General features: G+C 38.3%; 1 protein-coding gene across 2 annotated transcripts; it reads left to right on the forward strand.

The window, feature by feature from the left end:
• Window positions 1-1,472: 1,472 nt before the first annotated feature.
• On the forward strand, window positions 1,473-23,689 carry DDX52 (DExD-box helicase 52). 2 transcript variants are annotated; one of them, XM_003996582.5, is made up of 15 exons: window positions 1,473-1,627; window positions 2,925-3,120; window positions 7,579-7,706; window positions 8,645-8,830; window positions 10,624-10,767; window positions 11,428-11,539; window positions 12,391-12,463; window positions 12,943-13,146; window positions 14,706-14,796; window positions 17,530-17,652; window positions 17,786-17,936; window positions 18,130-18,205; window positions 19,484-19,555; window positions 20,133-20,225; window positions 23,480-23,689. In XM_003996582.5, the coding sequence occupies exons 1-15, from the start codon at window positions 1,541-1,543 to the stop codon at window positions 23,535-23,537; spliced, it is 1,794 nt and encodes a 597-aa protein (XP_003996631.1). In that variant the 5' UTR covers window positions 1,473-1,540; the 3' UTR covers window positions 23,538-23,689. The 2 variants fall into 2 exon arrangements, with proteins under 2 accessions (XP_003996631.1, XP_011287263.1); XM_011288961.3 differs by having other exon boundaries at window positions 1,501-1,627; window positions 2,959-3,120.
• Window positions 23,690-24,121: the final 432 nt, after the last annotated feature.

Below are 24,121 nucleotides of genomic sequence, written 5' to 3' on the forward strand. Positions count from 1 at the left end.
TTCTTACACTCTTTGGTTGAATATGTATAACTCAATTTTAATAAGTTAAATGCTTTTTAGATAGTATTCCATTGTACCATTTATATTTTGATGGCTCCTAGATTTATTTCTCTAGCCTTGACCTTTCTCCCTGAGATTCAGACTTAGGGAACCAACTACCTACCCAGACTTCTCCGCTTAAAGTCAATTAGGTATCTTAACATGTCCAAAACATAGCGATTAATTCCTCACCACCACCACCACTCCCATGCCTCATCGTCACCAAAAACCTGTTCTTCCATAGTGGTTCCTAGCTCAGTAAATGGCATACCATCTACCCAGGGGTCTAGGCAAAAAACCTCGGAGTGATTTGTGTGATTCCTCCCTTTCCATTACCTCCTCATAAAATCAATCAGGTGCATTTAGCTCTACCTCCAAATAGATCCCAAATCTATCCATTCATCTCTATCCACACAGAGACCCACCCTAAACTAAGCCACCATCATCATTTCTACTTTGACTAGCCTTCCTGTTTCCAGTCTTAGCCTTTCTGCATCCATTCTCTAAATAGCCAGAGTAATCTTTTATAAAACATTCACTCATTCAGTCATCAAATATTTATTGAAGAGTGCACAGAAACTGGGAATACAGCAGTGAAGCAAATTAGATTCCTGTGCTCATGGACTTTCATTCTAGAACGGGGAGAGGCAATGCATAAGTGAATAATTTTGTACAGTACAAATACAATGAAGAAAATAAATATAATGTAGTATGCTAAATCATGTTCTCGCAGCAAAAAAAATAAATAATAATAATAATAATAAAATAATTAATACCTTCACAGCAAGTTTAGATTAAAATCCAAACTCCTTACTATGACCTCCTTATTACGACTCAATGAGATCTGGTTTCTATTTGTCCCTCCAACCTTATCTGTACTACACTTCCTCATTGCAACTTGGCTCCAGTCACCCTGACCTTTCTGTTTCCTCAATGTTTCAAACCTTTTCCCCCCCTTCTTCAAATACATGTTTCCTCTACCTGGAATGCTGTTCCCGGATCTGGGAAAGACTGCCTTCTCTTAGCTCAAATATCACTTCTTCAGAATGAACCTGACTAATTTGCCTAGAAGTTGCTCCCGGTGCCTTTCTCTATCAATTACACTGTTACTTGTTTCATTCACAGCGCTTTTCACTTTCACAGCGCTTAGTTAACATTTCACATTTCACACATTTCACATTTCACATTCACAGCGCTTAGTTAACAATTTTGTCTCCACTTATATGTAAGTTTCCTGAGGTGGGGAATCTTAAGGTGTCGTTCACCAAACTACCCATAAAAGTCTAGAACAGTGCCCGGCATAAGAGCATCTTGATAAATAATTTTTTTAATCAACAAACAAAGACAGGATATACGATCCAGACTCTCAGAATCGCCAGGCTCCGCCCCCTCCTCCCCGCCCCCCCGCAACCACTTCCGCCCATGGCTCGGGCCCCAGACTTTCTAGGAGAAGCAGTTCTCTGCGCAGGCGCCCTGCGCTCGCGGAGCTGTCTGGGTAAAAATGGATGCTCACGATCTCTTTCGCCGGCTTGGCGTGGGGGCCAAATTCGACGTGAGACGTTTCTCGGCGGACGCGGCGCGATTCCAGGTACTGTGCGCAGAGCAACAAGTCTAAGTAACAGAGAAGGCGCAGGAGCCCGAAAATGATCTGGCTACTGGTAGAGCCGGCACGCGGAGGCCGTGGCCTGGTCGTGAGGCATTTCCCTTCTTTTTGCGTTGGGTTCGAGCGCAGACCTATGCGGTCAAGTCCTGCCTTCCGAGTGAACTCTTACTCCTCTTTTATAGTCTTAGGTGGGCCTGGCACGGAAACCCTTGCCCCCTCGCCGGTTTCTAGTTTATTCAAAGCACAATTAGAATCCTTTCAAAAGTAGCTATTTCTCCAAAACTGGTGGAAAGGGATTTCAAAAACAGAATTAACCCAAAATGAAGAGAACAGTTTCTTTCACTGTAGTCTACCCAGGTTGGCTTGCCGTGCGTATAGCTTTAGTGGGCACGGGTCTTTTTATTCCCACACCCTCATGGCGTGTAAAGTTGCCTATGAGAAGAGTGATTTAGAAATGGGGAATCTGGGGCGCCTGGGTGGCGCAGTCGGTTAAGCGTCCGACTTCAGCCCGGGTCACGATCTCGCGGTGTGTGAGTTCGAGCCCCGCGTCAGGCTCTGGGCTGATGGCTCAGAGCCTGGAGCCTGTTTCCGATTCTGTGTCTGCCTCTGTCTCTGCCCCTCCCCCGTTCATGCTCTGTCTCTCTCTGTCCCAAAAATAAATAAAAAACGTTGGAAAAAAATTAAAAAAAAAAAAAAAGAAATGGGGAATCTTACATAGGGAAGTGGCGGGTGAAGGATAAGCCAGGAGAAGTTAGTTGGGGCCCGATTATGGAAAATCTTAAGTATCAACCTTGTCATTGGGCGACACGTGTGTTTCACCTTTCTCTGGCAGTATGATGTTAGTTAAGAGTCTGAACTCGAGACAGATTTTTGGGGTCCAAATACTTTTGAGACCTTGGTCAAGTTGTTTGACCTCCAAATGCCGAGAATTTTTTCATTGGTAATATCGCTGTTTACCTCTTACCGTTGTTGAAGGCTGAGGTAATTTAATGTATACAAACATGCTTAGAAATCTGCCTGACAGCATATAGATGTTATGCTGATAAGCATATATGTGTTAACTGCTATTATGATTGTTATTACTGTTAAAAGGTCAGGAAAGTTGTCATCTGGTGTTCTATTTGCCCAAAACACACTTGTCAGTTCAACAAACACCTTTCACCCTTGGTGAAAGGGTAAAAAAAGATGGTGAGTTATTATACCCACATCCTTACTTGCCAGTACTGCTTGGGTGAAAGCAATGTCAGTCGGTAGATTGCTTTTTAAATTTTTTGGGTTTTAGGTAGGAAAAAGGAAATATGACTTTGATTCTTCAGAGGTGCTGCAGGGACTGGACTTCTTTGGAAACAAGAAGTCTGTCCCAGGTGAGTTTGGAGCATCAAGAACTCATCAGGAGCTTCAAGATGAAGAGAAAAAAGAAAGCCTAACTGAAAGGAAGAGGGAGCAGAACAAAAAAAAGAGGAAGATGATGACTTCAGGTTAGTTCTTGGTTTCTTTTTTTCCTTCTTTATTATTTTTTTTCAGTTACAAAAATATTAATACAGGCTTAAGGTCAGATAATATACTGTCATTCCATTAGTTAATGGCATTCAGGTTGTTTCCAGGTATTTCCCATTACAGATATTGTTACAATAAAGATATTTGTGGGGGGCCTTAGATATTTGTGGTTCATTGGTTGAGCCTCCGACTCTTGATTTCGGGCTGAGATTATAATCCCAGGGTTGTGGGATTGAGCTCCAAGTTGGACTCCGCACTGAGTGTGGAGCCTGCTTAAGATTCTTTCTCTCTCTGCCCCTTTCCCCCTGCTCACTCACACTCTCTTTCTCTCTCCAAAAAAAAAAAAAAAAAAAAAAAATACTTGTACATATATCCTTTTGTCCTGTTACTTCTTTTTTTTTAAAGTAAAAATTTAAATAAATGTTTATTTACTTATTTTTGAGGGTGGGGAGGGGCAGAGAGAGAGGGAGAGAGAATCCCAAGCAGGCTCCACACTGTCAGCTGTCAGTGCAGAGCCTGACTTGGGGCTTGAATTAACGAACCTAGAGATCATGACCTGAGCCAAAATCAAGAGTCCTCAAAGGACTGAGCTACCCAGGTGCTCCATAGGTCCTGTTATTTCTGTAATTAGCATCCCAAAAGTAGAATCACTGGCTGAAAGAGTATGCTCACTTCTTTCTCTAAACATATACTGAAAAATGACTTCCCACACCCTTGTCAATGCTGGATACTACTGGTCTTAAATTCTTTGCCAATCTAATGAATGAAACTTTTTTTGTTTATATTTTCTTGATAACTGGTGAGGTTGAGCATTTTTTTATGCTTTAGTGGATATTTACATTTCAACATTTGTGAACCATCTGTTCTTACTCTTTGCCTATTTTTCATAGGTTTGGTTTTTTTTTTTTTTTTTCTGTACTGTATGTTCTTCGTTATAGCTGTTAAGTTTCCTAGCTATTTACCTTTTTCAGTAAAATCCTTATACATGGTTTTTAAAAGTTATACAGTGGTTAGAAGTAAATCTTCTCATTCTTCTCACTATTTTTAGTCCCCTATTTCTCCAGAGGCAACCACTATTAATCATTTTCTTATGTATTTTTGTAAAGATATATATTCATTATAATTATACTTCCTTTTATTACCTGAATAATAGCATACTGTATATGTTATTCTATTCTGAACCCTTCCTCCTCCTACACTTTGTTAAAACAACAACAACATATTTTGGAGATTGTTTGCAACCAGTAGGAATTGCACTGCCTTTCTCATTTTAACAAAATAGTATCCCATTGTACGTTCCATAATCAATTTAACAAATTCCTTTGTGATGGACATTTAGTTTGTTTCCTCACTTTTGCTATTATCATGTCGGCAATAAATGCCATTCCACTTATCTTTGTGTGTATGTGGGGGTTATATCTGATAAATTCTTAGAAAAGAAATTTCAGGGGCACCTGGGTGGCTCAGTTGGTTAAGCGTTTGACTCTTGATTTCGACTCAGGTCATGATCTCATGTTCCTGAGATGGAGCCCCACGTTGGGCTGTTGGGCTCTGTGCTGAGTGTAGAGCCTGCTTGGAATTCTCTCCCCCAACCCCTCCCCTGCTTGTATGCACTGGCGATCTCTTTCTCTTTCTCTCTGTCTCTGTCTCTCTCTCTCAAACTCAAAATAAATAAACATTAAAAGAAAAAGAAACGGAATTTCAAATAGATTAACAAATTTGTTAATCTATTGTTAATTTCAAATAGATTAACAAATAGATTTAAATTTAGGTATTTTGGAATTGTCCACCAGAAACATTGTATCAACAGGAAGTCCACTGCTGTGTTCATTGAATCATAGTATAGGGTATGCCATTACACATTGTAGGGATGTTATTACATAATTGACTTGACAAGTCCTTGTATAAGGACATTTACTTTGTTTCCACAGTTTTGCTGTTACAGTGTTACAATAAAAGTCATTTTACTTCCCTGGCTGCAAAGCCTTCCACCAACATTAGTTAAAAGAAAAAAGAAAAAATGACCAGCCACAAATTTGGGAAAAGGATTCAAATGTTAAGCAACCAGAAATATAACTTAGCACATATGTGGCATAGTACAGAGTGGTGTGGCACACCATGTTTTTGTTTTTGTTTTTGTTTGAGAAAGAGAGAAAGCACATGCACACATGTGTGGAAGACGGACAGAGGTAGAGAGTCTCAATCCTACTACCTTAAGATTATGACCTGAGCCAAAATCAAGAGTCAGACGCTCAACTGACTGAGGCACCTGGGTGCCCCATGGCATATCATGCTTTGATTGTTCAACTAAATATTTTCTCCCTAAAATGATAATGTAGAATCAATGTAAAACAAACTCAGTTAAAATTCCAGTAGGCTTTTTGGGTAGAAATTGACAAAGGAATTAAAAAAAAAAAAAAGTTAGACATACACCTACCATATGATGCACGTATTTCACTCCAAGAATTTACCTAAGAGAAAGGAAAGCCTATGTCCTCACGAAGACTTGTACACACATGTTCATAGCAGCTTTATTTTCAGTAGCTAAAAACTGGAAATGACCCAAATGTCCTTCAATAGGTGAAGGATAAACAATTTGTATATCCATACAATGGAATGCTACGTATAAGTAAAAAAGTTAACTATTGATACATGCTCAACATGGATGAATCTCAAAATAACTATTCTGAGTGAAAGAAGCCAGACTAAATTGAGCATATACTACATGATTCCATTTATATAAAATTCCAGAAAAAGCAAATTATCTCTAGTGAGAAAGCAGATATGTGGTTGCTTAGGGATAGAGCAGTGCATTAAAAGGGGCCACAAGGAAATTTGGGGTGGTGATGGGTATAGCTTGAATGGGGTGATGATTTAACAGGTGTATACATATGTTAAAATTCCTCAAATTTATACTCTTTTTTTAATGTAATTTATCTATTTTTGAGAGAGAGAATGAGAGTGCAAGAGGGCTAGGGGCAGTGAGAGAGGGAGAGAAAATCCCAAGCAGGCTCTGCACTGTCAGCACAGAGCCCAACACGGGGCTCAAACCCATGAACCATGAGATCATGATCTGAGCAGAAATCATGAGTCGGACATTCAACTGACTAAGCTACCCAGGCGCCTCTCAAATTTATACTTCAAATAAATGCAATTTATTGTATGTCCATTGTGCCTCAGTGAAGTGAAAAAATTTTAAAAGAAATATCAGAAGTGGTCTGCTTGTTGTTGTTCTTAGAATTTTTAAGGTTATTCTTACATATTTATTTTGCCATGTGAACTTTATTTTTTTTTACGTTTATTTTTGAGAGGCAGAGAGAGCTCAAGCTGGGGAGGGGCAGAGAGAGCGAGGGAGACACAGAATCCGAAGCAGACTCCAGGCTCTGAGCTGTCAGCACAGAGCCCGACACAGGGCTCGAACTCATGAATCATGAGATCATGACCTGAGCAGAAGTCAGACACTCAACTGACTGAGCCACCCAGGTGTCTGCCACATGAATTTTAAAGTCAGCTAGTCTGGTTTCCAAAACAATCCTGTCATGACTTTTTGTTAAACTAATTTTAGTTATAGTGAGAATTGCTATCTTTATATTACAGTAGTCCTTACTATGCTGTGTTCATTGCTATTATATTTTCTTTCATATTTTCATATGAAATATTTTCTTTCATAGTATTTATTTTCTAACTGGTTACATACAGAAAAACTGGTTGTCTCATTGAAATCTCTCTTAAATTTTTTTAAATGTTTTTATTTATTTGGAGACAGAGCAAGAGGGGGAGGGTCAGAGAGGGGGGCGGGGAGAGAATCCCAAGCAGGCTCCAAGTTGTCAATGCAGAGCCCCATGTGGGGCTCAATCTCAGGGACCATGAGATCATGACTTGGGCTGATATCAAAAGTCAGACACTTAACTGACTGAGCCACAGAGGCGCCCCTGGAATCTGTTATTTAAGTATTTTCAATTTGATCTCTTGTTTTCAAGTATACAGTCATCTACATATTACACAGCTGAAATAACTTCAGAGCTCTGATTTTACCAACAGAGAACTTGCCTCTCCGTTTCCAATTTTTATACCTCTTATTACTTTCTTTTCTCTAGTTGTATTAGCTAGTGCTTTACTTTTGTTTAGTGTGAAGCTATGGCCTGTTTGCTACACTCAAGAATGTTGCACTTAAGGGGCGCCTAGGTGGCTCAGTTGGTTAAGCATCTGACTTGGACTCAGGTCATGATATCACAGTTCATGGGTTCTAGCCTCACATTGGTCTCTGTGCTGACAGCTCAGAGCCTGGAGCCTGCTTTGGATCCTCTGTCTCCCTCTCTCTCTCTGCCCTTCCCTGCTTATGTTCACTCTCTCTCTCTCTCTCAAAAATAAATAAACATTAAGAAAAAAAGGATGTTGCATTTAATTAAAATCTTTTAATTTTTTGATATATATTTTAGAAATTACTTCTCAAGAAGAAGGTTCTATACAGTGGATATCATCTGTGGAAGCAAAAATTGAAGATAAAAAAATTAAAAGAGAAAATAAACTAACTTCAGGGAAGTTGGAGAATCTCAGAAAAGAAAAGGTTAGAAAAATGTCTTAGCCCCAGTTGATTTTCTGACCTAGTGAATTTTCCCTTGTCCTTGGAGTGTTCTGTTGGTAAAAGTGAATACAGTATGTGTGTATACACACATACACACTATTCTTATATAGTATACTATATTTATATACTACATACTATGTAATTTCTTGACCTGTTCAAATTTCAAGATTGATAATGTATTTGGAATGAATCTTTTTAAATTTCATATCCCCTTTGATAAACAAAAATTTCCCCCTTTCTAATCTTTGTTAAGCTGGTTTAGAAAGATTTCCTCTGACAGGGGTTTGAGAGTTAGAAATCTTAAGAAACCTATTTTATACCTTGGGACTAGGGAGTAGAATACAGAAAAAACAACAAATATATCATTGTCATGTCTGTTGCACGCCTGCCATGTTACAGATGGAGAATACTGTTCAGCTCACTTCAGGAACCCAGAATCCAGAATTTGGCTCTCTATCAGAGAATGGAAAATAAACCAAATCAACACTCTAGACTCTGTTTTTGGTCCTCAGTTTTAATAAGTAGAGTTTAGAGTAGATCATCAAAAAGCATTGGCACTTGTGTGGTTAAGTGGCATATAAAGAAAAATACTAGATGGATTCAATTTCTGCCTTCTAGAAGCTTATATAAAATTACAAGTTAATAATTATCATGGTAGCATATTAATATGAATAACACATTACTCATGGTATTGACACATTTATATGAAGAAAGTGGATGGATGGGTTTTATTGTTATGAAGGTCTTCTGTCTATGAAAGAGCATGAAATATATCTAGTATCTGTATGTTTTAGTGCTTGGAATTTCACCAAAAAGTTTCATGCTACTAAAGCTTATCCTGGAAACTGTTACTGTTGCTTTATAACATCTTATAAAGTATATGACCATAGTTATGGTGACCCCTTTCTTTCACTTTTCAGATAAACTTCTTCCGGAATAAACACAAAATTCATGTTCAAGGAACTGATCTTCCTGACCCAATTGCTACATTTCAGCAACTTGACCAGGAATATAAAATCAATTCTCGACTACTTCAGAACATTCTAGATGCAGGCTTCCAGATGCCTACACCAATCCAAATGCAAGCCATTCCAGTTATGCTGCATGTGAGTATGAAGGTCTATGATGCCTCTAACATTCCTTCCTCTGTGTATTAGCTCATTCTCTTCCATATTTGAAGTTTTCCTTTCTACCTTATCTCCCCCTGTTGAAATCCTCCCTTTACTTTTAAGGTCCATCTCAAATGTCTGTGCCACCATATCACTATAATTCGATGTGATCTTTTTCTTTTACCAACCCTGTTTCCTCTACCACCAGTTCTCCAAGGTATTCAGTGTGTTCTTTTTCTTACCACATTTATCTTACACTTTATGTTTATACTAATTATGTTTACCTTTTGCATTTTTCTAGAGTGTAAACCCTCTGAGGATAAGGACTGTTTTGTTTATTCATCCCTGATTAATTTATAATTCCCAGGAACTATTTCTGAAATACAGAATTCTTGTACAGCCTGACTTTTTTTTCCCCAATACTTTTTGCTATTGAAGTATACTTTATATATTAAAATGCATACATTGTAAGTTCACAGTTCAGTGAATTCCAACAAGGCATACCCTATGTAACTGTCACCCCAGTGGGGATGTGTAACATTTCTGTTGCTCCAGAAAATTCTGTGCCCTTTCCATTCAGTCCTCACTCCTGCCCAGAGGTAACCACTGTTCTAGTTTCTATTGCATGTATATTAGTTTTGCCTCTTCTAGAATGTCATATAAGTGGTATCGTCCATTATTTATTTTTATTTTTTTATCTCTGGTTTCTTTCACTCTGCATAGATTGTTTTTGAGATTTATCCATGTTGCATTGATCAGTAATTTGTGAGTAGAATTCTGTTGTTTGAAAATACCACAATTTGTTTATCTACTGGTTGATAGAGGTATGAATTAATTTAAGAGTTTTGGAAATGAAATTTTTCTGAGGTTTCTTTTTGTACTAACGAGAGCTGACTTTTCCCCCTGCATGTAGCCAAGATGGCCTTTGGTTCTGGTAGCCAAAAGATATGTGTTACCTTTTCATCCATACTTGTCCTTTCTGTTTTCTTTGGGAACTGAAGTGAGAGTACTTTTGAATGATGTTGACTCACATTATAGTAAATTTGCTTCTAATTTTCATTTAAGATTATTTCTGTTGCAACTTAAAGCTTTAAAATCATAGTGACTTTTTGAAGACTGTCACATAAATTACTGTCACTCAGGATATTGCCAGTTTTTATTTATTACCTTCAGCCATTCTGTTATTTATTAAAACCTTCGCTATGGAGGGGCGTCTGGGTGGCTCAGCTGGTTAAGTGTCCGGCTCTTAATTTTCAGGTCAGGTCATGATTTCATGGTTCATGAGATCAAGCCACGAGTTGAGCTCTGTGCTGATGGCATGGAGCCTGCTTAGGATTCTCTCTCTGCCTCTCCCCCCACACTCACTCGCTAACTTGCTCTCTCTTAAAATAAATAGATAAACTTAAAAAAAAAAAAAAAGTCTTCCCTAGGGATTGAGCAATACTGATATTGGGGGGGAAAGTTGGTTTTTAGAATTTTGCTTTGATAAGAGTTTAGTGCAAAAGAAAAATTGAAGTAATGGAAATACTTGAGGTTTTGAATTATCTTTGGATTTTAGTTATCCATATTCTTTACCCAGTTCAAATGGAATTTGGTGGCAATGCTCAGAAACTCCACTGGGGCACTGGTGGATGATGTTAGAAAAGCAAATGTGGGAAAAGTTAGATTAGCAGTGGGAATATGAATGACTGCATTCATTATGATTATTTTATTATTTCTGTGGCTGGTTGCATTACTTAACCATGCTCTGAAAAGTTTATGTACTTATATGTAATATGCCTTGTTTTTAGGGTCGAGAACTTCTGGCTTCTGCTCCTACTGGATCTGGAAAGACTTTGGCTTTTAGCATTCCCATTCTGATGCAACTAAAACAACCCACAAATAAAGGCTTCAGAGCCCTGATTATATCACCAACACGAGAACTTGCCAACCAGGTATGACTTGTAGCTTTGAAAGAGGATGGGTTTGGTGTTTGCTTCAGTCATTTCTTTTATGAGGGTAATAAAAAGATCTCAAAAAGAGTAAGGTCCTTGTTTTTTGGCATGGGCAAGTATTCTGTACAGGCACTCTATTCTGTATCTTACTGTTCATGGGCAAGTTTTTTGTCTTTTTATGATGTTCTAAAACAACGATTTTAACATTAATGATTCTTTGGTAAATGCTCTAAGACCTTTTAAGCTTAGGCTACGGTAATATATAGTTCCTCTCTAAAACGTATTTTTCTCACCTAGATGAATGAAACCTCATCTCAGGTTTTGAGAGGAAAAAAAAAAAACATACAGTGACCTGTTCTACCCTTCCAATGTGCTTAATAGAAAATACATGCCAAGCATGAAATAGTTTTATAATAGCACTATATTCTAAAAACAGTACATAGCAGATTAGAAAATGCCGAGATTCCAGGTTAATGTACATGTTATTATAGGTTTAATTTCCCACATTGAGTATAGGGTTTACTTAAATAAATAAAACTTTAAGATAAATAAATAACTTATTCATGGGTTGGTAATAGATTTATTTTAATAATGTAAACAAGACAATACATCTCATTTAAGTATCTTAGCAGCTAATGTTTTTATCATTTTCCATTTTAGATTCACCGAGAGTTAGTAAAAATCTCTGAGGGAACAGGATTCAGGATACACATGATACACAAAGCAGCAGTGGCAGCCAAGAAATTTGGACCTAAATCATCTAAGAAGTTTGGTAAGGGATTCGTGTTTGAGCTGTAGAGCATGCAAGGGACTTGCAAATTACAGATATTCTGTCACCTAAGAGTTCTTAAAAATGTAGGCATGCACACAATCAGTTTGGTTTTTAGAGAAGCTAAAAGAGATCTCCCCATTCCCACTCAGTAGTTACATAAATATATACCAGTGATTCTCAACCAGAGGCAATTTTACCCCCACCCACCTTCCACCCCAGGGACATTTGGCAATATCTGGAGACACTTTAAGTTGTCAGAACTGGGGTGCTACTAACCTGTGGTAGGTAGAGGCCAGGGATGCTGTTAAACATCTTGCAATGCACAAGACTGTCCCCTACAACAAAACATTATCTGGACCATAATGTCAGTAGTGCTAAGGCTGAGAAACCCTGCCTTATACTATTGATTTTTAATCTGCCATGGAAATACTCTGCAGGTAAGAATGGCTCACATCCCTACCCTTGTATCAGTCAGAAAACCAGCTTTTACCTGTCTCTCATCTTGAGCTTCTAAGTAAAATTTCATTTAAAGAAAGGATTTTTCTGAAAAACAAAATGAAGTATTTGAAAATAACACTGTTGGATTATAGTGTTCTTGCTTCTTAGAAGTTGAGTAGGCAGATCAAATATAAAAGGAGAGTAAGCATAATTTGTGCTATCATGGATTAAAAAAATATATATGTTAGTTTACAAATAAGAAAGAACTTGTGTTGGTGTAGTAAGATAGCGAGTATAACCTCCCCCTCCTCTCCCCTCTTCAGGTTATTCACTGAAATTCAGGAGACTTAATTCCCTAGTTTGAGGGAAATGAATCTTGCTTTTACAATCTGTACTATTTGTTTCTCCTATAGATATTCTTGTGACTACTCCAAATCGACTAATCTACTTATTAAAGCAGGATCCTCCAGGAATAGATTTAACAAGGTACAGATAACATTTTAATCTCTCTTATGTGTATTTTCACTTGGTTGATTATATTTTGTCCTTGATTGCTTGTATTACTGCCTTTTGGAGCTTGCAATCTACCAACTTCTAGTCAGTGTTTGTGCTGAGAACAATGGTTTTTATTAAACACAGGAAAATAACTGTCTGGTCTAGAAGAAAGTTACAGATTCTGATAAGCAGTTAGTACAGAATTCCCTTAGATGTTTTCATAGCTTTCAGCAGTGGTGATGGAGTTTATAAGGTCTATGTGAAGCTCTGTTGTTGCTATTGGGACCTCCTTTCTTTGAGGCTAACAGAATAGAACACTACTTTATGTTTATCTTGTTTTTACCTTTTTCTGGTATGATGTGTGGATCTGAGAAGGAGCATAATGGTTTGACTTCTTGTGTCCCCACAATTTAGTGAAGCGTCTTAGATCTTCCAGTTCAATATCCACAAATTGTGTTGTTATTTCTTAGTGTTGAGTGGCTGGTGGTAGATGAATCAGACAAACTGTTTGAAGATGGCAAAACTGGGTTCAGAGACCAGCTGGCTTCCATTTTCCTGGCCTGCACATCCCATAAGGTCAGAAGAGCTATGTTCAGTGCGACTTTTGCATATGATGTGGAGCAGTGGTGCAAACTCAACCTGGACAATGTCATCACTGTATCCATTGGAGCAAGGTAATTGTTCTTCTGTGTTATCCACTGATTTTTGTTTTTTTAATACAAGTCCTTTCTTTTTTAGATTCAAGGAGATAGGTTGTTTGGCCTTAGATTAATAACAGGGAAAGTTTTACTGAATTCTTTAAAGTCAAGATTGATTAAGCATTTTCTATTTTAGAATAATCCAAGGGGAGATTCTCAAGTTGTCATGTTAGTATTTCTGTCATTCAGTTGATTTTTCCCATCCACAAAGCATGACCTGAGTTCTGTAGCCACCCAGGGGATTTAGTTTCTTGGATGGCTTAATTAAGTAGGACGACAGAGGAGAAAGCTGATATTACCAAGCCCCTTGATTTATAATTCCTTTAAAAAAATACTTGGGGGAGCATTTTATGCTAAGTGAATGTGCACTAGTAGAAAAAAAAAAAAAAAAGCCAAATGGGACAATAAAAAATACCCTGCCTACTTTAAACTTAAAACTTCTGTTATATAAAAAGAAAGTAGGAGAAAAAAAAAAAAAAAGAAAGAAAGTAGGGGCACCTGGGTGGCTCTGTCAGTTGAACATCCGGCTCTTGGTTTCAGCTCAGGTCATGATCTCGCAGTTTGTAGTTCAAGCCCGGCATTGGGCTGTGCAGTGACTGCCCAGAGCCTGCTTGGGATTCTTGGTCTCCCTCTCTCTTTGCCCCTCCCCCACTCTTGCACAAAATAACTCTTTCTCTCTCAAAATAAGTAAACTTGAGGAAAAAAAAAGAAAGAACAAATTCACCATAAATATAAAGGCAGACAACAGAAGGGAAAAAATATTTATGACATAGTGTAATGTACTACAGCATCCTACAATGTTTATAAAGCCTTAAGATACCTACCCCCAACTGTCTACTAAAAAAACTCTTGCTAATCATTAAGAAAAAAAGCTCAGACAAGTCATAATGACCTTAAAATTGTTCTAATTATTTGATGCAGTAATTTTATTTTTAGAATTTTTTTGTAATTAAACACATGAAAATTTATGACCAAACTACAAAAAAAATGTCAAAATGTATTCTAAAATGGTAGAATTATGGACAATTGGTTGTTTATTTTTGAGTGAGAGAGAGAGACAGAGTGCAAGCAGGGGAGGGGCAGAGAGAGAGAGGGAGACACAGAATCTGAAGCAGGTTCCAGGCTCTGAGCTGTCAGCACAGAGCCCAACGCGGGGCTCAAACTCACGAATCATGATATCATGACCTGAGCCAAAGTTGGACGCTTAACTGACTGAGCCACTCAGGTGCCCCAAATTTTCTTTAGATAACATTTATAGTTAGAATAAAACATTTAAAAATAACTTTGGGGCACCTGGATGGCTCAGTTGGAAGATTGTGCGACTCTTGATCTCGGGGTTGTGAGTTCAAGTCCCCCCTTGGGTATAGGGTTTATTTTGTCTTCAGATTAAGGTATAAATAATTAAATGCTTATACTGACAATGGAAAGGTTGATTCTTTCGGGGTTATATGTAAGTTTTTTCATTTATTTAGAATTCAGTCTGTGGGGAAACAAAAATTGGTTCTTGCAATCTTCAAGGTATGTTTTCCTTTCAGGAATTCTGCAGTAGAGACTGTAGAACAAGAGCTTCTCTTTGTTGGGTCTGAGACTGGGAAGCTTCTGGCCATGAGAGAACTTGTTAAAAAGGTATATTTGGATTATCTTCTTGAATTTGGATGAAACTCATCAAGTCTTAGATGACTGGTGGGAGGCTGAGCACTATTCCTATATCATATTACTAATCCAGTGGTAAATTTGTAAGCACATTAGGTCAACTGTTGTCCCAAGGCTGGGAGGCTCACCACTTAGAATATGCTAAGTTTTCTGTTCCAGGTCAGGGTGGGCTAGGAAAAGACCTACCTCCTGCCCTGAAAGCCTCTTTTTTCCACATCTTCCACATCTGTATTGGCTCCCTTCATCTCCCGCCATCCTTATGCTGGTTTCTCATAGAACTGGAGCACTGTAGAACGAGTAGGACACTGAGTACAGTTTTCTGTTTTTATCCCTTCAGTAAGTATTGAGTAGAAGCCATAGTTAAAAAGTTAACTATGAGGGGTCAGGGCAGGGAATAATAAAACAAATAGAAATCCTAAGCCCTGCCCTTAGAATTTGTTCTTTTTTAGGGGATAATAGAAATATACTTGTGTAAGATAGTTTGCAATAAAGTGTCATAAAAGGGTTTTTCTTAAAAAATTTTTTTTTCCTAACGTTTATTTATTATTGAGAGGCAGAGAGAGACAGAGCATGAGCATGGGGGCGCAGAGAGAGGAGGAGACACAGAATCTGAAACAGGCTTCAGGCTCTGAGCCGTCACCACAGAGCCCGATGTGGGGCTTAAACTCACAAACTGCGAGATCCTGACTTGAGCCAAAGTCGGATGCTCAACCGACTGAGCCACCCAGGCGCCCCATAAAAGCATTTTTCTTAAGCATCCCTGTAGTCTTCCTGGGCCAAGAGGGAGAGTTGAATTGGTTGGGGATAGCCTTATGGAGGAAATGCTACTACTGTGGGCCTTGAAGGATCTGTGAGATAAAAGGGTGGGGGAAGTTAGTGGTTGGAGGAGTAGCTAGAGCAAAGTCTAAGCAGTGCACGTGAACACAGTGGTTTTGGGAGACTCATGAAGAGGTCACCTGTCTAAGGCAAAGAGTTTAAGGTGAAAATTAAAGATCAAGTTGGACAGGAAAGTAGGGGTCACCTTAAGAGAAACCACCAGACATTTTAAGGAAATGAATTTTAAGGAAAATTACTTAAACAGTGACTAAAAGTAAGGAAACCAATTAGTACATTGTTAAATTAGGCTGCTTAGAGATGAGGAGGAAATAAATGAGGGAAATGAGGGTGACAGCCTCAGTGGTGGAAAATTAAGAGTAGTTGGAGGATGAAAGGGAAAGGTGTTTGCAAGTACCTAGTGACTATAGAAGGGGTGAAGAGCTTCAACTTTGGAGCCAGACTACCTGGACTGGAATTCTCGCTTTAGGCAAATTAGCCTCATGCCTTTGTCATGTATAAAATGGAAATAATAATATTTCCCTCAGGGAATAGTTTTAGTATTAATGAGTTAATATAAATATAGCGCTTACAATAGTGCTTGGCACATGATGCTTGTGCATTAGTTTCATCAATATTCTTAAATTGTTTTTTTTTGTTTGTTTTTTTCAACGTTTATTTTTGGGACAGAGAGAGACAGAGCATGAACGGGGGTGGGGCAGAGAGAGAGGGAGACACAGAATCAGAAACAGGCTCCAGGCTCTGAGCCATGAGCCCAGAGCCTGATGTGGGGCTCGAACTCACGGACCGCAAGATCGTGACCTGGCTGAAGTCGGACGCTTAACCGACTGCGCCACCCAGGCGCCCCAGTTTCATCAATATTCTTAAAGATATCATTTGGCTCTAGGAAATTTAAGGTTTTCCACATGGATACTCAACCTAGAGATTATACATCAGGGATCTCTAGCCATGTCTGGTCCTTAGGAAGTCTGTAAACCCTCTGATGATATGTCAGATTTTGTGTGAATGCATGGTTGCCTATTAGAAAGCTTCATAGCCTCGGTAGATTCCAAAAGGGGAGTTTGCGAACCAAAGTAAAAAGGTTAAGCCCTGGGGTGCCTGGGTGGCTTGGTAGGTTAAGCATCCGACTTCGGCTCAGGTCATGATCTCAGGGTCCGTGAGTTCGAACCCCGCATCAGGCTCTGTGCTGACAGCTCAGAGCCTGGAGCCTGTTTCAGATTCTGTGTCTCCCTCTCTCTCTGCCCCTCCCCTGTTCATGCTCTGTCTCTGTCTCAAAAATAAATAAACGTTAAAAAAAAAAAATTAAAAAAATTAAAAAAAATTTTAAAAAAAAGGTTAAGCCCTAATACAGCAGTTGAAAATATAGAAAGCTGGTTTGAAAGAGACATGGGGTTTGATGATAGAAATGTAAACATCTGGTTAGAGCTGGTAGTTGATAACAGATTCTGTCTAACATAATAAGATAGCGGTTATATTGAGAGACCGGAGAACCAAAGACTAAGCTTTGGAGGAATACCCACAATTAGGATAAACAATGAATTAAAAAGACAGTTAATACATTTTAGCAGAATTTAAAAATCTCTGAGGCACAGAAGCCAAGAGATGATTGTTTTAAGGAGTGGGCATCTATCATTGTAAAAGAGTAAAGGGGATTAATTAGATATTATTGGAATTGGCAAGATGAAATAAGAGTTCAAGCTGAGAATGGATGGTGAAGAAGATGGAAGCAGGTGTAGACCACTGATCTGAGAAATTGGCAATAAAAAGTGCATTAAATTGAATTTGGTGCTTTTATGAACTAAAATCATATGAAATACTGTGATTTTATTCTTGATTATGGGTTATATGTGCTGATTTTTGCCTTTCTTTTAGGGTTTCAACCCACCCGTTCTTGTTTTTGTTCAGTCCATTGAAAGGGCTAAAGAACTATTTCATGAGCTCATATATGAAGGTATAAATGTGGATGTTATTCATGCTGAGAGAACACAGCAACAGGTAAAGCCAAATGTGTACTTTGAAAATGATAAAGAACGACTAAATTTTAAAATACTGGCATGAAATTTATGAAGTACTTGTTTTCTGTTCCCAGAGTGGTACTAAAACATATAACACATGTTTTATTAAACAGAGAGATAACACAGTCCACAGCTTCAGAGCTGGAAAAATCTGGGTTCTTATTTGTACAGCCTTGCTAGCCAGAGGGATTGATTTTAAAGGTGTGAACTTGGTGATCAACTATGACTTTCCAACCAGCTCAGTGGAATATATCCACAGGATCGGTGAGTTGTGTCTCCTGTCCCCACCCCTGCCACCACCGCTGGGCACCACTCATTTTAATGCCTCCTGTTCTCTTCTAATGTGCTTATTTTTTTAGTGCTCATTTTAGTGAAAAGCCAGGGCCTTATATGTAAATCTTGAAGTTCCCTTTCCCCAGAAAAGTGTTTTTATGGTCTGATTTTTTTTTTTCCTTAGGTCGAACTGGAAGAGCAGGGCATAAAGGAAAAGCTGTTACATTTTTCACTGAGGATGATAAGCCATTATTAAGAAGGTAAATTAGGAAAAATAACTTAGTATTAAGATGGCAAGATCACTTCGTAAGTATATGCACACACAATTAACAGATAATTACAAGATGGTCAGGTCCCAAATTCTGTTATGGTGTTAGTCAACCAGATTTTAGCCATGACCAAGGGAAAAATGATCAAAGGGCCTTGATTTTGCCTATCCATTATTAGATTTTGGAAGTACTCATAATGGAATGTTCGTTGTTAAATTTCAGACTCAGGATTCTCCCAATAGCCATTGGTTAATATTACTTATAATTTAATAGTGAGGTTTTTGGTTTAGTGAATAAAGTTAACCCCTGAGTCTTGTCATCCCAGTCAAAATTATCCCTTAACCATGGTGCAGCCTTCCCTTTAATCTTAGGGGCATATGGAATTTTATGTTTAGTCCTAGGAAAAACTATTTTAGTAACATATTCCAATATTATTCAGTTGCAGCCCCTTGAAGCCTGGGTAACATATGATATACTTTTAGAACCTTGGGTCTTAATTTAGCCCATCATCATAGATTTTAAAATAAAAGCGGAGTTGCCTACATTTTAGCTGCCTACAGTGAATTTAGACTCACGATAATTGATAGCACTTCACATTTCTAAGAAATGAGTTATGGCCAAAGGCAGTTTGTACTTTGATCTGTTCAATTTGTGCCTTCTGAACCTTGGCTCTGGCAGCCTTGGATTCACTTTGAGCAGACTTTTCACAAGTTCATGTGTAGAGTAGTATATTCCAACAGCCTAGATTGATCTACAGTCTCCTCAGTAACTCCAAGCATGTGAATATAATGACCTCCATATCAACATAACTATGCCTCTCAGTTTTCCATCTGGGAAATGGGGATAATGATAGTATTTCATTAGTAAAGGGTTGTTGTGTATGTTGAATAAGTTATTATATACGTGAAAAGCCTAAGATAATGCCAAGTGCATAGGTAAGCACTAGTATCTAATAAATTGAAGCTTGTGCCTTCTTTAGTTCGTGCCTCATCCAGGATCGGGTTTAGTAGCTTTTTAGGGCTAGATAAATGTTGAGGAGAAATAGCTGCTAGATAAAATTCCTCATCGTCACATGGATTTCAGTCCAGCAGATAGTTCTAATTCAGTGTGATTACATCTGGTGGTAATTTACAGCATAACACTATACTACATTAGTTTTTTTTGTGTAGTTTTAGTTCCTCTTGAGTTGCACAGAGGGTTTAATGCATAAACATCACTTTAATGCTTTATGGGTTTATACAGATTTATGCTTATGGGTTCCTTTTTCAGTGTTGCCAATGTTATACAGCAGGCCGGATGTCCTGTACCAGAATACATAAAAGGTTTCCAAAAACTACCAAGGTACAGTCTTGAATTTACCTAGATCTTCTCCCTCTCTTTCTCTCTCTCTGTATGCATTCTTGCTTTCACACTCTTACAATTACAGTTCTAGCAATACTACTACTTTTAGAAATTTTAAAATAAAAGTTAATTCCTTTTTAATATCTGTGAATGTTATATCTTCTTCCCTTGTCAGTTTTTTCATTCTTGAAATATTAAGTATTCAGATTTTTAAAAAATTATTCAATGTAAGTGACGAAATATGCTTAGAATTGATTTTAGTTCATAGCACTAATAGAAAACAGTTGCTCAAAATCAAACTGTAATGCTTGTTGGCACAGGCTATAAGTGTGACACAGGACATATTTTAATCATAATCAGTGGCTTTTTAAGAAATTGAATTTATCATCCCTTTGGGTTACCTCTCTAAATGCTATTAGGTAATTTGGCATTTTAAAGTGGATACAGTGTCATCATAAACCCGTAAGTAGATTAAAAAGTGAATTTTTATGATCAAGAATCAAAACCAGTTTTAGCTTTAGCTATTTTTGATTAAGTTCCACTGAATTTAATTCTTTCCTCTCTTTGTAACTTTCAGCAAACAAAAGAAAAAGATGATTAAGAAGCCATTGGAAAGGGAGAGCATTAGTACAACTCCAAAATATTTCTTAGAAAAAGCTAAGAATAAACAGTAAGTATATGATGAGAAAAGTTGCTGTTCGACTCTGTCATATAGTAGGCGCTATTTTTCCTTAGGATAAATTTTTTGAGGTAGAATTGATAGGTTCAGTCTGTTATATAGAATGTGATAAAAGTAATACATCTTAGGTTGCCTGTGATTTGGGAACTTAGATGATTCAATCTTGGAATTTTTCTGTATTTGTATATTAATAATCAGGTTTTTTCTATCTTTGAAAGTATGATTTCAGGGCGCCTGGGTGGTGCAGTCGGTTAAGCGTCCGACTTCAGCCAGGTCACGATCTCGCGGTCCGTGGGTTCGAGCCCCGCATCGGGCTCTGGGCTGATGGCTCAGAGCCTGGAGCCTGTTTCCAATTCTGTGTCTCCCTCTCTCTCTGCCCCTCCCCCGTTCATGCTCTGTCTCTCTCTGTCCCAAAAATAAATAAAAAACGTTGAAAAAAAAAATTAAAAAAAAAAAAAAAAAGAAAGTATGATTTCAGTTCACTTTGAATTAGGATTGCACTGCCCACCACCTCCACACAGCCTACACCAGGACATTTTGCTGAGGCAGTTAGGGCTATTGACTCACATTGATGGAGTCGTCCCTGAAGCTCCCTATTCAGGCAGGATATTAGTACGATCTTAGGCTTACGCTGAAGCACACTGTAACACCTCTAAAAAGTATGCTTTGGGTAAATTTGTAGTGGTTTAGCTGAGTTTTATGAGGATGTTAAAGCATTGATTTTTTTTTGGCACACACAAGACTACCTTTTGATAGGGGTAGTCAAAACCATGCTAAACAATGCTACTCTTTACACTATTGAAGGAAAATGACACTTCAAATTCTACTGGTACCAGTTAATATATAATATATATAAAATGTAGGCATTTACCAAGTACCTTTTCTCCTGCCAGGTGCTTGCGTAAATGAATGATTATAAAATGAGGCTCCTTTCCTAGAGTTAGGGAAAGGAGATTAGTATACATGAAAAAAATTAGAGAATAATTTAAAAAAAAATTTTTTTTAACGTTTATTTATTTTTGAGACAGAGAGAGACAGAGCATGAATGGGGGAGGGTCACAGAGAGAGGGAGACACAGAATCTGAAACAGGCTCCAGGCTCTGAGCTGTCGGCACAGAGCCCAACACGGGGCTCGAACCCACGGACCATGAGATCATGACCTGAGCCAAAGTCGGACGCTTAACCGACCGAGCCACCCAGGCGCCCCTAGAGAATACTTTTTAAATAAAAGTTTAGAGATGAGAAATATTTTGAATTGCTGTCATTACAAAAAGCTTCAAGGAGGTAGAACTGTCTTTAAGGACAGGTAACATTTAGGCCATATAAAAGAGACAGGCATGAAAACTGGCATTGCACTTTCCTTCTAAGTCTTACTTGACATTTTGTATTGACTATGAGAAAGTGATGTTTGGTTCAAGTATATAGAGTGAACACAGTGTCCCAAAGTTTTAGTGAAGTTTTAAGCTTTAATAACTTGGTAAAAATAAATGCTACAAACTTACAAAAGTCTCATTTGAAAACTTAAAACATTTTGTTTGTACTTACTTTTGTTAATTCTTATACGTTTTTAAATTTTTTTGTGACAGCAGTTCTGGGTAACACTTAAACCAGTGGATTGGTAGAAACAGTCACCCTGCTTGGCCACCTTGGTCACCTAACCTGTCTTGTTAGACGTTTTCTTGTGGTGGGCTGTATCATAACTGTTGTGTATGCATCAGAACCTTATTCTTTGAGTGATCTTAAAGCAAGAATTAGAAATGTAATCTCTTCAGGCACTGAGCAGCAGCTGATGAAAGTTTTAACAAAAGTCAGAAATCAACTGGAGTATAAGATGCTGGCTATGTTGAATGTTAATAAGAAACTTCAGTATTTTAAAGAATTATACTTTGTTGATTTTTTAAGCTTGTAGCATTTACACTTGAGGTGTTAAAGCTTCAAGCTGTGCTTTGAGACTTTGAGGACACTTGGTATAAATCTCGTCATTGCAGCCCCCCGTGTACAATGCTATGGCTGTCTCCATTGTCCTTACATTTAAAAGCCATCCTTCATAGAGCATGTAAACAACACCTGATCTGACCCTTGCTCACCTTTTTGGTGTTTCTTTAATGACCCTAGATGACCCTAGACCCAACACTAGATGTTCCTTTAATGACCCTACCCACACCTTGCTGATAACTCTGAAGTTCATATCTTCAGGCCCAGCTTTCCATATCAACCTGAATCCTGTTGCCTAGTGGACCTGACTTTAGTCCCTATAAACTCAATCTGGTATAGTGGAGGGAAAAATTGGATTTGGAGTCAGAAGAACTGTCTCTAATACCACCTGTTCTTGGGGTATTAGTGACTTTGGACAAGTCACTTATCCCTATGTCTGATGGAAATAAGTATGTAAATCATTGCCAACTCTGCTACTCAAGGTTGGTTGAGGATTAAATGAGTTAGTATGCATCCAGGAGCTTTGCATTACTAAACTATAGTATGAAAACATTGGTTATCTTCTCAAAACTTTTTTCCTTTTTCTTTGTTAAATACCTAATTGATGGGCTTCATCAAACTCTAAAATCAGACAGTCAGGGTTCATATTTAACGTTAATTACCAGTGTGTGATAATCAGCAAGTTAACCCCTTTGCCTCATAAAATAAGGGTAATAATCGAATCTTTTTCATAAGTTTGGGAGATTATCTGAGTTGATACATATGAAGCACTTATAGCAGTATCTAGCTCTTAATCAATGTGAACCCTTATTCGGCCACAGTCAGGCTGTCTTTTATACCATGTTGTAGTGTGGTTTCCTGTGATGTTCTGTCTTACTTAGGGGGTTGTGGTTTTCTTTTTTTTTTTTTTTATTTTTTTTAAATTTTTTTTTTTCAACGTTTATTTTTGGGACAGAGAGAGACAGAGCATGAACGGGGGAGGGGCAGAGAGAGAGGGAGACACTGAGTCGGAAACAGGCTCCAGGCTCTGAGCCATCAGCCCAGAGCCCGACGCGGGGCTCAAACTCACGGACCGCGAGATCGTGACCTGGCTGAAGTCGGACGCTTAACCGACTGCGCCACCCAGGCGCCCCGGGGGTTGTGGTTTTCTAAAGGGCAAAAACCACATCTAATGCATCCTTGTGTTCCTAGTGCCTCATGTACTTGATTATACAGTAGGCTTCAGGAAACGTTTATTAAACTGGCAGAGTTTTAGACAGTACGTATATCTAGAATGTTAGATTCAACTTTCTTTAATTTTCTTGTCACAGGAAAAAGGTCACTGGTCAGAACAGCAAGAAGAAAGTAGCTCTTGAAGACAAAAGTTAAAAACCAACTTTCTAAAAGACTTTATCAGAAATGGAGTTTAATGATCCCAGCATGAATGTTGTTTTCATGGAATACTTCAAATCCTGTAATCACCTGTAACATTTGAAAGCAACTACAAGAACATGGGACTGATGAAAAATGATCCTAAACTATCAATGCATCATGTCAAATTTCAATCTGTAGGTGACTTTTAACTGATTACACAATGGAAATAACATTCATTGACATTTCTGCGGTTTGAATCCAGAGAGATACTTCTTATAGAAGAACAAAAGCTTATGCTAAAATTAACACCCAAATGTGGTGAACTCATAAGGATTTTTCCCTTCAAGTATGAAGGAAGGTGTGATGTATGCTGTGGAGAGTCATCTGGAACCAGATTTAAAAGTAAAGCCTTGAGGGGCGCCTGGGTGGCTCAATCGGTTAAGCGTCCGACTTCGGCTCAGGTCATGATCTCACGGTCCGTGAGTTCGAGCTCCGCGTTGGGCTCTGTGCTGACAGCTCAGACCCTGGAGCCTGCTTCAGATTATGTGTCTCCCTCTCTCTCTCTGACCTTCCCCCGTTCATGCTCTGTCTCTCTCTGT

This window comes from Felis catus, chromosome E1 (genome assembly GCF_018350175.1).
Source record: "Felis catus isolate Fca126 chromosome E1, F.catus_Fca126_mat1.0, whole genome shotgun sequence".
Lineage (NCBI taxonomy): Eukaryota > Metazoa > Chordata > Mammalia > Carnivora > Felidae > Felis > Felis catus.

Bases quoted from the DNA above. Each gene is read 5' to 3' on its own strand.
- DDX52 (XM_003996582.5), top strand. From the start codon at position 1,541: ATGGATGCTCACGATCTCTTTCGCCGGCTTGGCGTGGGGGCCAAATTC. The intron at 19,556-20,132 runs GTACAGTCTTGA...TGTAACTTTCAG, and splicing joins GGTTTCCAAAAACTACCAAG to CAAACAAAAGAAAAAGATGA. The intron at 20,226-23,479 runs GTAAGTATATGA...TTCTTGTCACAG, and splicing joins GAAAAAGCTAAGAATAAACA to GAAAAAGGTCACTGGTCAGA.